The sequence below is a fragment of the Pseudorca crassidens genome, chromosome 19 (assembly GCF_039906515.1).
Source record: "Pseudorca crassidens isolate mPseCra1 chromosome 19, mPseCra1.hap1, whole genome shotgun sequence".
NCBI lineage: Eukaryota > Metazoa > Chordata > Mammalia > Artiodactyla > Delphinidae > Pseudorca > Pseudorca crassidens.
Window position 1 is genome coordinate 11,796,333 of NC_090314.1, and position 12,615 is coordinate 11,808,947.

At 56.2% G+C, this 12,615-nt stretch overlaps 1 protein-coding gene across 2 annotated transcripts; it reads right to left on the bottom strand.

Annotated features, from left to right (window-relative positions):
• Positions 1–84: 84 nt before the first annotated feature.
• Positions 85–11,780, bottom strand: ACAP1 (ArfGAP with coiled-coil, ankyrin repeat and PH domains 1). 2 transcript variants are annotated; one of them, XM_067715194.1, is made up of 22 exons: positions 10,941–11,780; positions 10,332–10,389; positions 7,534–7,653; positions 7,307–7,360; positions 7,164–7,222; positions 6,740–6,923; positions 6,548–6,592; positions 6,347–6,442; positions 6,160–6,234; positions 5,959–6,068; positions 4,677–4,728; positions 4,480–4,580; positions 4,026–4,149; positions 3,715–3,926; positions 2,983–3,052; positions 2,771–2,865; positions 2,482–2,654; positions 1,725–1,897; positions 1,202–1,311; positions 1,008–1,118; positions 600–649; positions 85–275 (listed from the first exon to the last, which is right to left on the bottom strand). In XM_067715194.1, exons 1-22 carry the CDS (start codon positions 10,991–10,993, stop codon positions 175–177), a joined length of 2,226 nt encoding a protein of 741 aa, XP_067571295.1. In that variant the 5' UTR covers positions 10,994–11,780; the 3' UTR covers positions 85–174. The 2 variants fall into 2 exon arrangements, with proteins under 2 accessions (XP_067571295.1, XP_067571296.1); XM_067715195.1 differs by having other exon boundaries at positions 10,332–10,439.
• Between the last annotated feature and the right edge of the window lie 835 nt (positions 11,781–12,615).

The window sequence follows — 12,615 nt, forward strand, 5'->3', positions numbered from 1 at the left end:
CGCAAACTCCCAATCGCTCCTGCACCCCAGAAGCCTCAGTGTCCTACACCTCACCCGCCCGACGGGGATGCTCAATAAATGAACTTTGAAGAGCAAAGCACAAAGGCTTTAATAGAAAGGGGAGGGCGGTGGGAAGGGCAGGGATGGGAGGTGCGGGCCCTCGAAGGCCTGGGATCAAAGCGTGTGTAGGTCATGGCTACGCCGGCTCAGCTTCTCCGGGTTGTCGGACGCCATGAGGGAGAAGTCGCGGAAGATATCGAGATACGTCTCGTCTCCTGAGGGGGGGGAGGAAGGGCTGGGATGCCGGGTGGCTGGGCCCTAGCACGGAAGAGTACAATAGGGACAGCCCGGCCTGGTAAGAGCACGCGCTTCCAGCGTGGGTGGAAGGGACATCTGCACCGTCAGGGCGGCGCCCTCGCCTATTCTTTGCTCTGTTTCAAGGACCCGGTGCGTAGGATGGGCCCAATACATATTTGTTGAATAAATGATGTAATTAATCAATGAAGCTGGGCACAGGGGGTTGGGGACGGGTCACCAGCGGCCAGAAGCCCAGAGTTACAATGTTGTGTGGGGAAAGAGGGGGGTGGGGGGTACTTTACCAGCCTGGCCCTGGGCCGCATCGACCTCCCTCATCTTTGCCAATCGCAGCCTGAAGGGGAGGGAATTAAGGAATGAATGACATTCTCCTCACTCCCCCCGCCCCAACTCCCATCCTTTGAGCTGGGCTGTTTCATTCACCTGTTTCCCCAGGGTCTAGTGCTTTAAAGACGCCAGACAACAATGTTAATGAATGATGCCTCTCTCAGAATAAACTCACCTTCCTCGGACCCTGCCCTCCCCCCTTCCTACTCCAAGCCTCAGTCAACACTTGGAGCATCCTTTCAACGTCTGGTCCTGGAGCTGGCCCCTCCCCTCCCCAGGCCCCGCCTAGCACGCAGGGGTCTCGGTGTTAGCCCCGCCCAAGTGGATAGTGCAAGCGCTAGCCCCGCCTCTTCAGGCATCCTCACAGAGTGACGATGTCAGCGTTGGCTGTTTCCACGGCGATGGTCAGGGGGTCTCTGCCTTCAGAGTCTCGGGCTCCCAGATCGGCCCCCCGTTTCAGGAATAGGCAGGCCAGCCTGGACAGGACAGCCAAGTTCAGCCGGCCCCTCACCCTGTCTGGAGCCTTCCTCCTCAAGGTCATCATCCCTGCCGCCCCTACCCCGTGTGGCCAAGAATGGTTGCGTGGTGGAGCGGGCCTCGGCCGTGGCTGTCCACTTGGTTCACGTTTGCCCCGTTCTGGAGGAGGAACTCACAGGCCAGAAGAGAATTCTGCGTGGAGAAGTAGAGAATGGGGATAAAGGGTGGCATCTTTTGAGGCAAATTTAAAGATATTTTAGAGTGGGGTCAGTTCCGAGGGTGGGTATGGGATGGCAGGCTCTGCTCCGGCTCTTTACATGTATTCATACATTAAATCCATAGTACAACCTAATGAGGTGTGTTATCCCTATTTTACAGATGAGGAAACTGAGGTACACGAAGGTTCATAATTGTAAGTGGTGAGGGTCTGGGTTCAAACCCAAGTTTGTCTGCCTCCAAATCTCACACTCTTAGCAACCAGGCTCTATTGGTTATCACTCCCTATGAGGTGGGAGAGGCTAAGAGCTGGGACCAAAGTCCGGAGTAGGGGAGGAGAGGAGGAGCCTAAGGGTGGGGTGGGGTGGGGAGGTCGGCAAGACTCTCACAGCAGCTGTGGCCTGGATCAGCGGTGTGGCATTCTCCTGACCCCCGTGGACCCAGTTGACATCGGCTCCATGGGCGAGGGCATCAGCCATGGTGGGAAGGGATGGAGGATGCCCAGCAGCTCGAAAGAGCAGGGCCCCAGGGTGCAGGCTGCCCAGGTCCTCAGAGGGTGGCTCTGTTAGGGGGAACCAGCTGTGAATCTGGGAAGAAAACCCTCAGCACAGTCCCCCGATGCTGTAATGGGATAGTTCACTTCTCAACTGTGGGGAGGCCTTCAAGACTGGGGATTGTGGTGGGAGGTGATGGTGGGTGTGAGTGGGTGTGGGTAGGTCCCCTAGGGCATATGGGATAGATGGCAGTGTTCACCTCTTCCTGTCCAACCACCCTGACTGGCTGGGATGTCAGGGGTGAGCTGACATGGTGACGGTCAGCCTCAGCTCTCTTGGCTCCCTCGGTTCCAGCCAAACTCACACCCTCCTCCACAGGCCTCTGGAAACCCTAACTCATTCTCCCGACTTTTCTCATGCTGGTGACACCCTCACATAGCCCTCCTGGCTTCCTCCCAGCCCCACGGTCCTTCCCATCTTTCACCGTAATCCCCGAAACTCTTGCCTCGAAAAACCAGTGCCAGTGGGCTGTGGCCCCCCATAACAGGCTCGAGGGGAAGATGTGGGCCCCAGACTCTGTGCCTCCCCACCGGGCTTGGCACCATGCTGAGCACACGGCAGGCGCTCAACAAATGCCCAGCCAACCCTATACCTGGCTTGGGTCTGAAGCTCCCAGGCTGGGGCCTGATGGTGCCCGGCTTTGGGGGCACAGGAGGCTGCCCCCTCGGGGGCCCCCGGCCACCTCTTCGCCCACGAACCTCGGGAAGCTTGGTCAGGAACTTCTTCTCCACGTATTTGGCGTGAATCCAGGCCTCCTTCTCTTGCCTGGTGGGGGAGGGTTGTGGGAGAAGAAGGCGACAGTCTTCCCTCCTCCCATCCCAGGCTCTCCTCCCTCCCTGCCCATAAGGAGGGCAGCCCCAGTCCCTCCACCCCAGCCTCACCGGGAGCAGCTGGGCCCTGGCTTCTTCACGGCCATGGCCTCCACACGGGCCTCATAGATCTGATTCATGACGACATTCCCCAGCTCACACATGAGCTTCAGGCGGCCCAGAGGCAGAGACAGACGGGTAGGGTGCAGGTGAGTGTCTGAGCCCTCAGGGCTCTGCAGCCCTGCCCTCACCGCACCCCACACTCTCACAGCACCCCAAGTCACCTTCACGAGTTCCGGCTCCCATGAGTCAAGGGTCAGGGACCGGACTTTGGAGAAATGAACTCCAAGGCTCCTGGAGGGCAGAGGGGAGGTCAGGCCCTCTGTGGGGGAAGCAGCCGGGGGAGGTGCTGCTGCTCCTGGAAAGACTTGGGGGCAAGGTCCAGTGTGGGGGTCCCGTGCAGAGGCACTGGGCCAGGAGGCAGCAGGGCAGCCAGGGCCGTGCAGCCTTGACCTGTATCTGGCAGGATCCCGCCTGTTCACCATTCCTTCTTCTCTCTTCTTCTCATCCTCTCCAGCCACCTCCCCTCTCTCCACGCACTCTGGCCGGGACAACTCTTTCCACGCCATTCCCCCTCCCCGCTTCCACCAGAATGATGGGACGCATAGACTTGCTAAGGCCTCATGACATTTGACACCTCTCTCTGCTTTTTGTCAGCTCCCCGGCCCTCAGCAGCCCTGACCCCGCACCTCATCCAGTCAAGCCACTCAACCCCCCTGGGTGTCCCCCTACCCAGGCCAGACCAGGACACTGAGGGGCTGGGCCCACCTGGGTCCACCCTGTGCCCCATAGGATTGGCCCAGGCCTGTGCCCAGCGACAGACAGAATCTGAGAGGAAGCCCAGGCAGGGCGGGAAGGGAGGGAGGAGCCCCTGTGCTGGGCTCCAGCTTGCCTCCATCCCACTCCACTGCTGCCAGAAAGAGCAGGGGCCCGCGCTTGGGACCTTGGGGAGTGACCTGTGAATGCCGGAGCACTGAATGCAGAGGGTGACGCCCAGGTTGATGCTGGCCCACTCAGGGGCCGGCTCCCGGCAGTCACAGCACTGGGCGTTGCCGTCCACGCTCTGCACCTGGGCTGCCACATGCCCGACTCCACCAGAATCCCTTCCCCTGCTCATCCCGCCAGAGCCCAGGGTGGCGGCGGAGCCCATGGCCAGGTGTCCTGAGCCCTGGGGGAGACAGGGGAAGAAAGAGTGGCTCTGAGGTCTAGGGGAAGCGATGTCCCATCTCCCTGGGCAGTCTGGCCCTGCACCCCCATGTTAAGGTACCTGGCCTGGACCCCGGGGGCTGTCATCAAGGCGAGCCTGGCTGAAGGCCGTAGCGATGCTGCTCTGCACAGCACTGACCCACAGCTGCAGGAGGCGCTCTGAGTCAGCCTGCAGGAGGCAGGACCTGGGCAGGGGGGCAGCCGGAGGGCAGGGAGGGGTCTGAGGCCTGGGGAGCCGAGTGGCAGGACAGGCAGGCTGACATTCAGCTAGTATTCAGCTGGTACCACTCATATTGAAATACCTCTGCACTAGTTGGTAATATCCTTCCAGATATCCCCCTTCACCCTAGACCCTCCCCTAGCCTGCCCCTCAATTGAGCCACCAAAGGGCTAATGCCTGGGGCTGCATCAGGGAACTCCAAGATCCTGCTCCAGAGGTGCCTTTGTGATTGGCCCTGCCTTTCCAGTTGGTAAAATTGAGATATACGGGTGTCACCTCTGGGCACTGCACTCACTTGCTGGGGGACACCACCTCAAAGCAGAACCGCCTTTCTGAGTCAGGACAGAGCTTCACTGTGCAGAGACGAAGGTCATCCACCACCACAGTCACAGGGTCCTGACAGGGAAAGGAGATCGGGGGGCAGGCGTCCAGGCAGCCACAGCAGGGCTGAGTCCTCCTGGGCCCGGGCACCCAGGACCTGGGCCTACTCACCTTGTGCTTCTTCTGATAAACCAGTTGGTTGCTCTGAATAGTAAACCAGCGTCTGGAAGAGGCAGAAGTAGGGTTAATGACATGGGCGGCATTGGAATGCGGCTCGGGACACAGACAGGAGAGAGGCTGTGCTCTTAGTCCCATAAGGATCTTGCTGAGAGGAGAGAGACCGGGCTGCCCATCCCATGAGATGTTCCAGAGGAGGGTGACAGAGGTGCAGCCAGGGACATCTAAGGGGTGCTATTCACATCCCGAGTACCCCAGATTTGATAACATTTATGAAGACAACTTTCCAGCAGATGGCAGTAAAATGCATTGTCTAATAAATCTACTGCTACAATGTTTTGGCAAGTAGAAGTATCTTGGAGAGAATTCCCTGGCAGTCCAGTGGTTAGGACTCTGCACTTTCACTGCCGAGGACCCGGGTTCGATCCCCAGTCAGGGAACCAAGATCCTGCAAGCCATGAAGTGTGGCCCCCCCAAATTTTTAATTTAAAATTAAAATTAAAAAAAAAAAGTAGCTTGGAGAAGGGGCTCTCTCTTCTAATTTGTGCAAAGATCCCATATGGGCTGGCAGTGGCCCTGGAAGGGGAAGGGGTCGAGTCAGAGCAGATCACCACCCTGCTCCGCACCCTGTGATGGCTCCCCACTTCCCTCAGAGTAGAGCCAACAAGGCCCTGTCGTGATTCACGTCCTCATTAGCTCCACCTGCATCTCCTACCACTTCCTCTTCCCTCCCTCTGTCCACACCCTGGGCCTCCTCTCTGTTCCTCAAACCTTCCAGGTTCCTCAGGGCCTTGGTGCTTGCTCCTCCTTCTGCCTAGAACATTTTCTCCCAGATATCCTTCCCGTCTTCACTCAGAAGTCATCTTTTCATGAGGCCTTTGCTGACCACCCTATTTATTTATTTTTATCATTATTATTATTTTTTGGCCACAGAGCTTGCGGGATTCTCAGTTCCCTGCCCAGCGACTGAACCTGGGCCACGGCAGCAAACGCCCGGAATCCTAACCACTAGGCCACCAGGGAACTCCCTGCCCACCCTATTTAAAATTGCAACTCCTCCCCAGCTCTCCACATTGCTTGCTTTATTATTTTTCACCTATGGTACTCTTACCTTCTAAGAGATAATTTACTTAATTATTACGTTCTTGTCTGTCTTTGCTGACAGAATGTAAACTCCCTGAAGGCAGGGGGTTTGTCTGTTTTTCCTGGCTGTAGTTAGCACACTCAAAAAAATTTAACCTGATGGGTTTGGCCGATTGGGGTGTCTGCTCCTCACCTGCTCCAGGTTTTAAATGCATTGCTGGCCCGTTTGAAGAGGTGCCCTTCCATGACCAGGCCACCAGGCCCCTCCTTTAGGCTTGGCTCTGGCTCTTCCCTACCCAGCTCCTGGGGGCACAAAAGGGTCAAAGGGCAACTGAAGTGTGCAGAGACCAAGGCCCCAGGCCCATCTGCTTCCTGCCCGCAGCCCAGCCCTCACCTTCTGTTTCAGCAGCACGTGTCTTTGCTCCATGTCCCTCTTCTCTCGAGCTGAATTCAAGACCAGCCGGTGTAACTGAGCACAGGAGGGGCACCTCAGATGGCCCAGCCTCCCAAAACAAGGCCAGGAGAGTCATCTCAGAGCCCCTACCCTCCCTCTTCCACCTGCCTGCGCCCTGGGTCTCTACCTGGCCACCCAGCTCCTTGCGATACTGGGCCAGCCGGCTCAGCTCCTCGTGGCCCTGCTGGAAATGGGTGGCCTGGGCCTCCACCAGACGCAGCACCTGGGGGACAAGGTGGGTAGGGGGCAGACCCCTCTCTTTTCCTCTCCCTCCTGCTCCCATCAGCAGGCTCCTCCCCTCCCTGCCCTCGCGCCCACGGCAACTCACAAACTCCATGATGTCAAACTTCCTCTTGTCCTCAATCACATTGATCTGAGAACCCAAAAGACCTCAGATCAGCCTTGAAAACACAGACGCATGACCCACCCACCCCCCAACCCCCCACTGCACACCAGTGACTCTCCAGCCTCGAGGTGACTGGGGTCCTGGCACCCCAAGAAGGCAGGTTGGGGCAGGCACCTGCAGGGCATAATCCAGGGCCCGTCCCCGGTACCCGGCTCGAGCAACCTTCAGAGCAGCTCCGGCCTCTTCTGCCTCCTGGGCCCGGCGCCTGGGGACCTCTGCGTTGTGGGTCAGAGCAGCCTCCAGGCTCTCAGCCCCCCGCCAGAAATCCCGGCGAGCCTCTCGGAAGCCCCGGAGACCTCTGGGGGTGTGGGGATAACAGAAAATCACCGATACACCCTCCTGCCCCCAGCAGAGAAGTCCTTGAGATTCGCTCATAGCCTGGCAGCTAGCCTATGGACGGTCAGAACTCCAAGGGGATCCTTGGGATGGGGGCTAACAATAAGGCACCAGAAGCCCCCAATCTCACAACTCCTTCATTCAGGGAAGCCCCTGCGGCAATGGGAAGAGGGCTGGAGGACTGGTTTCCCTCCTAACTCACTCCTTGACCAGAGTTTGGATTTGCTGCTGCAGTGTGTGCTGGGTGGCATCTAGAAGCTCCTGAGGGAAGCAGAAATTGGCAGGTGGCGGTCAGGACCACAGACGCCCTTGCTCCCCTCACCAGCCCTACCTACCCCCACTTACTGCATGGCTGTCCAGCTTGTGGCTCAGGCTCTGAGTGAATTTGTCCAGACACTCCTAGGCAAGAAGAGGCACAGAGAAAGTATCAGGCATGGGCAGTAGGACCCTCCCATCCCTAGACCCAGCCTGCTCTGGCCTGGCACCCGCAGACCCCAGACCAACCCTCCCCTTCCACAGGATCTCTCCACATCCCAGACCCCACCCCAGCCTGGTTTGGACTCTCCACATACCGCCATCATGGGCTCTGGTGGACCCAGGTGGGCCAGGTCACAAATGCCAACAATGAAGGCCCGGCTGGCGGCAAGGTAGTGGCGCCCACTTTCCAGGAGGCCATTACCCAGCTTGAGGAGCTAGGAAGCAACAGAGCAACGGGGAGTCGTGCCACGCGCCACCAATACCCAGTGCTACCCCCGCTCCTGTCCTACTTCCTCTCCCCTTTCCCAGGGCTGTGCCCCTCCCTGCCCCTCCTCATCTACACTCCTCTGTGGCCCAGACCAGTTTCTAACACACACGTGGTGCTTTCTCATCTCTGTTTCTTTGCTCCCACTACTCCATGCCTGGAACAAAATTCCTCCCAGCCTGTCACCGAAGCCAGTGTCAGCTTCACCTCCAAAACGTCTCTCCTGCCCTGCTCCGTCTGCTTGGATCCAGAGTTCCCCAGAAATGCCATCCTCACGCTCTATCTGACACCCAGGATGAATGTTCTATCTGGTTGGTATTAAATTCTACAGTATTTACTGTCTACAGTTGTCCATTCTGTGCTTAGTAAACATTCCCTCATAAATATTAATCCGTCAGCTAGGCCCAAGGGTCAGGGCAAAGATGGTGCTCCTAGGGCCCATTCTGTCTGGCCCTAATTACAAACAAGGAGGCTTGATAAACAAAGGGACAAGTGACTGGCCAGAGGAGGATCTCTGGGAGAGCAAGGTGTCCAGCCTTTTCCTTAACCACCTCACCTTCCTTCCCAAATACCTGAATAAGGAACTTTCATAAGATTGAACTAGTGACACACTGGTACATCCATACAATAGCATGGGGCAGCAAGGCAAAAGGAATGAGCTATTCATCTGTGAACTATTAATGAACTGCTGATCACTACTGATATGCCACAACTTGAATAAACTTCAGAGACATTATTCTGAGAGGAACAAAAAGGCCAGGCCAATCTTGAACGGTCACATACTATATGATTCTACCTAGATAACAATCTAGAAAGGACAGAAGCCTAGAGATAGAAAACAGATGAGTGGTCGTCATGGATGAGGAAGGGGCTGGGGAGGGGGGTTATCATTACAAAGAATGGCACAAAAGAGTTCCTTTGTGGTGATACGAGTTTTTTTTTTGTTTTTTTTTTTGCAGTACACGGGCCTCTCACTGCCGTGGCCTCTCCCATTGCAGAGCACAGGCTCCGGATGCGCAGGCTCAGCAGCCATGGCTCACGGGCCCAGCCACTCCGCGGCATGTGGGATCTTCCCGGACCAGGGCACGAACCCGTGTCCCCTGCATCGGCAGATCTATACGTGTGATAAAGTGACATTGAATTATACACAAAGATTTTTTTTTAAGAGTATATGCAAAACAGGTAAAACCCAAGTAAAGTCTTTAGACAGTTCGTTGTATCATGCCAACAGCAATTTCCTGGTATGGGGAGTATACTACAGTTATGGAAGACGCTGTCATTGGGGGAAGTTGGGAGATAGGTACGTGGGATCTCTCTGTACTATTTTTGCAACTTCTTGTGACTCTGCAATTAACTAAAAATACAAAGTTTAACTTAAAAATATATGTATATATTCATAGGTAAACTGAATCACTTTGTTGTACAGCAGAAACTAACACAACACTGTAAATCAACTACACGTCAATTAAAAAATGTATATATTATTTGGTCACCTGCTAACTTTCAGGACATGGTATAGGCACTGGGGATTGAGCAAAAACAAAATGGAAAAGTTCCTCATGACACTTCCATTCCAGTGGGGAAGAGTAGACAAGAAAAAAAATTGGCAAGCCTGACAGACACAGGCTAAGGTGACCCCTGATGATCCCACCCTTGCATAATCCTCACCCCTGAGTGTGGGTGAGTGAGACCTGTGATTTGCTTCTAATCAGTAGAATACGATATGGCAAGGGCGATGGGATGACACCCCCAAATGACAAAGGGGACAGATTCACTGCTGTGGTCACATTCTGACGTAAACTGATGCCATCTTGCCAGCACATGCAAGGGAGACTGCTGCTGGCACTGAAGAAGCAGGCTGCTATGAAGTAAACCGCCTACGGACAGGGCCCGGTGGCAGGGAACTGTGGGTGGCCTCTAGGAGATGAGCGCCTCCATCCGGCAACAGCAAGGACCTGAATTCTGCCAACAATCACATGAGCTCAGAAGAAAACGCTCAGCTACGGATGAGGCTACAGCCTCTGTCAACACCTCGGCTGCGGCCTGTGAGACCCTGAGCGGAGCAGTCAAGCTGTGCTCGACTCCTGACCCACAAAACCTATGATAACACCTGTGCGTTGTTTTAAGTCACCGAGTTTGTAATAACTTGTTACACAATAATAGAAAACTAATACCGCGAGTAAACATAAAAGGTGTCAGATTGAGATAAAGGCTGTAAAGAAAAAAAAAGCCAAATAAGGGAGGTGGGAGTGTGCCGTTTTTATAAAGAATATCTAGGAAGGCCTTACTGTGTGTGTTCAGGTGTTTTACTGGTTTGTTTTCCGTGGGTAGTCTGTGAGCCCCGTGAGGGCAGAAACAGGCTGCTTCTCCCTGAGGCGCCCACGGCTTGCATAATGCAGGTCTCAAGAACCGACCAAGTAAGCCCACAGGTGCTCTTGTTTTCCAAGACTCTGAGCCCCTTCAGGGCACAGAACCACGTTTTGGCTCCTCTGTAGCCCCAAACATCTACCCCACCTGGTTAGCATTCAGTAATCCCCGGAACTCATTCTTGGTCTCTAGTTTTCTCCCTGGCCTCACCCCTCTCATCTTAATCCCACCCCGGGTCACCTCTCTCCACGTCAGGATCACCTTTTCCAGCCGGGTCTCCAATTCCGACACTTCGGCTTCCACCAGCTCGATAGAGGCTCTGGGAAAGGAGGGATGGGGTCACAGGAACAGAGCTTGGGTCCATCTGGTCTGTCCACCTCGGCAGGGCCGGGGGTCGGGGTTAGGGGGTGAAGGGTACAGACGGAAAAGGCTGATGGGTTAAGAACTGCCCACCCACCCTCTCTGGCTCGCTCACTCTGCACACTGTGGGAGCTACTACAGCCCAGGCCAGAGCAGGAAGGGTAGAAAGAGGGTGGATGTGGCGAGGGCAGGAAGTTGCTAACCGCCCAGTGCAGGTGCTGGGGGAGGGGCAGGGGTCCAGAGAGAGGGAGGAGGGAATGCCAGCTCTGGGAGTGAGAGAGGCTGGAGGGGCCCCCTTCACACATGCAGTGGGTGGCGAGCATCAGAGCACGAGATTCGATAGCAGAGGTACTGCTTTGGCCCATAAGCTGGATCTTGTCCCTTTGAGACTTACTCCCTGGAAAGACATCCTCCGACTTGGGGAAGGTGTGCGTGTGTATTAGGGGGTATTGGACCTCCCTGCCTCTGCCTGCCCCCCTCCCCCACCCCTGGAGACCTGTGCACACTTACCGGAAGCGGGGTGAGTCCTTAAGGCACTCCTCAAAATCTAGCTTGACCGTCATCTCAGCTTGACTGCTCCGGGGCCAGTGGGCCCTGGGGCCTGGAGGGTGGGGATGCAGGTGTCGGTACTCCCTGCCCCGGGGGGAGGTGGAGTGCTGATGAGGAAGAAGGAGAGGATCCTCTCCTGGGTAGAGCCTGGGGGGCGCGATTCTTTCCCTAAGTGGAAGGGGTGTCCTAAGAGGAGCTCTCACCCCACACTTCCAGGCAACGCTGGGAGGGGTAGAGGCGGGGCCTGGGCAGTGGAGAAAGGCCCTGAGATCAGAGAAGCCACAGCCCCGCCCTCAGAGCCTATCTGCAGTCACCTTCCTACCGGGACCCTGGTCTCTGCTTCAGTCTCCTTCAGTGGTTGAGTTGTGGGGGCCTGAGACATACAGGTTCAAATCCTGATTGCGTGACCCTGGGCAAAGCTCTCTGATTCCTCAGTTTCCTCATCTGAAAGATGGGCATGATAATTCCTACGTCCAGGGTGTGTAAGAATTAAAGGTGATACTGGTGTGTGGCTGACTGAATCACACCAATCATTGTCAGATGGCTGCAGTGGGGTCTTCTTGGACTCCTGGGGGCCTGTTGAGTCCAGTCCCCCAGACCACTCCAAGCTTTCTTCTCTGCTCTGCTTGCCTGTGGTTTCCTGTGTGTGAACTTCCCTTTCTGCCCCCCACTCCTCAATGACAGCTCAGGCCCAGCCTGGACCCCCAATACCCAGACTCCTGCTTTTCTTCTCTTTATTGTCTACCCCTACCAAGGGTGTGAAGGCGGGGACAGGTTGGTCCCCACCCCATCCCCAGCTGGCTACAGTTTCCATCGTCTGGTTTCCTCCTCCTGAGTCCACTGGAGCTGCAGGGTTTCATCTGGAGAGAGGAGGGACTGGGTTAGTGGCTTTCTTGCAGCAGGCAAAAGATCTGGCCCATGTGACCCCCTGACTCCCTAGAACCTACCCACTCAGCCCCTCTCCCTCCCTGGCCAGCCCCTTGCCCCTGCTCAGGCTCACATCTGTGCTGGTTTTGGTTTGAGGAGTTTGGGTGGCTTCCAGGTTCCCTCTCTGAGCCTTCGGTGCTTTGCCAGTTCAGCCCCTTGGATACCAGCCACTGACACCAGCCAGACATTGCTCGGGACCCACTGTCTTTGGAGGACGGGGCAGTACCTGGAGCAGGGTAGGTGGCAGAGAGGAATCAGGAAGGAGGCATAGGGGCAGCGGTGGTGCTAAGCTGGCAGGAGGTCCCGATCCCTCTGCACCTCCCTGGGTCCCTCCATACAATCCACGTTGCACACAATGATGTTGAGGGCCTCTCTCATCACCTGCTGCTGACCTACTGGCCTGAGGGGAATGGGGGTTGGGGGGATGGGAGCTTGCCAAGAGCCAGGCCTGGTGAGATAGTGGCCTGGTGCCCTCACCAGGCTTCGATGACATCATTGTCACCTTCAGGGAACTCTCGGTGGCCTTGTAATCCTGCGAGGGGCTTCCAGTGTGGTCCAGCAGACGGACCTCAGTGCTTATGGGATTCTCAATCACGCAATTCAAGCTTGTGGAGCCTGGAAGCATCACAGGATCAGGGTTGGGGCACCCATCAGTCTGTTGGTTCTCGGCCACCGCCCCGCTCCCAGGCTGACCCAGCCCAGCTCTCAC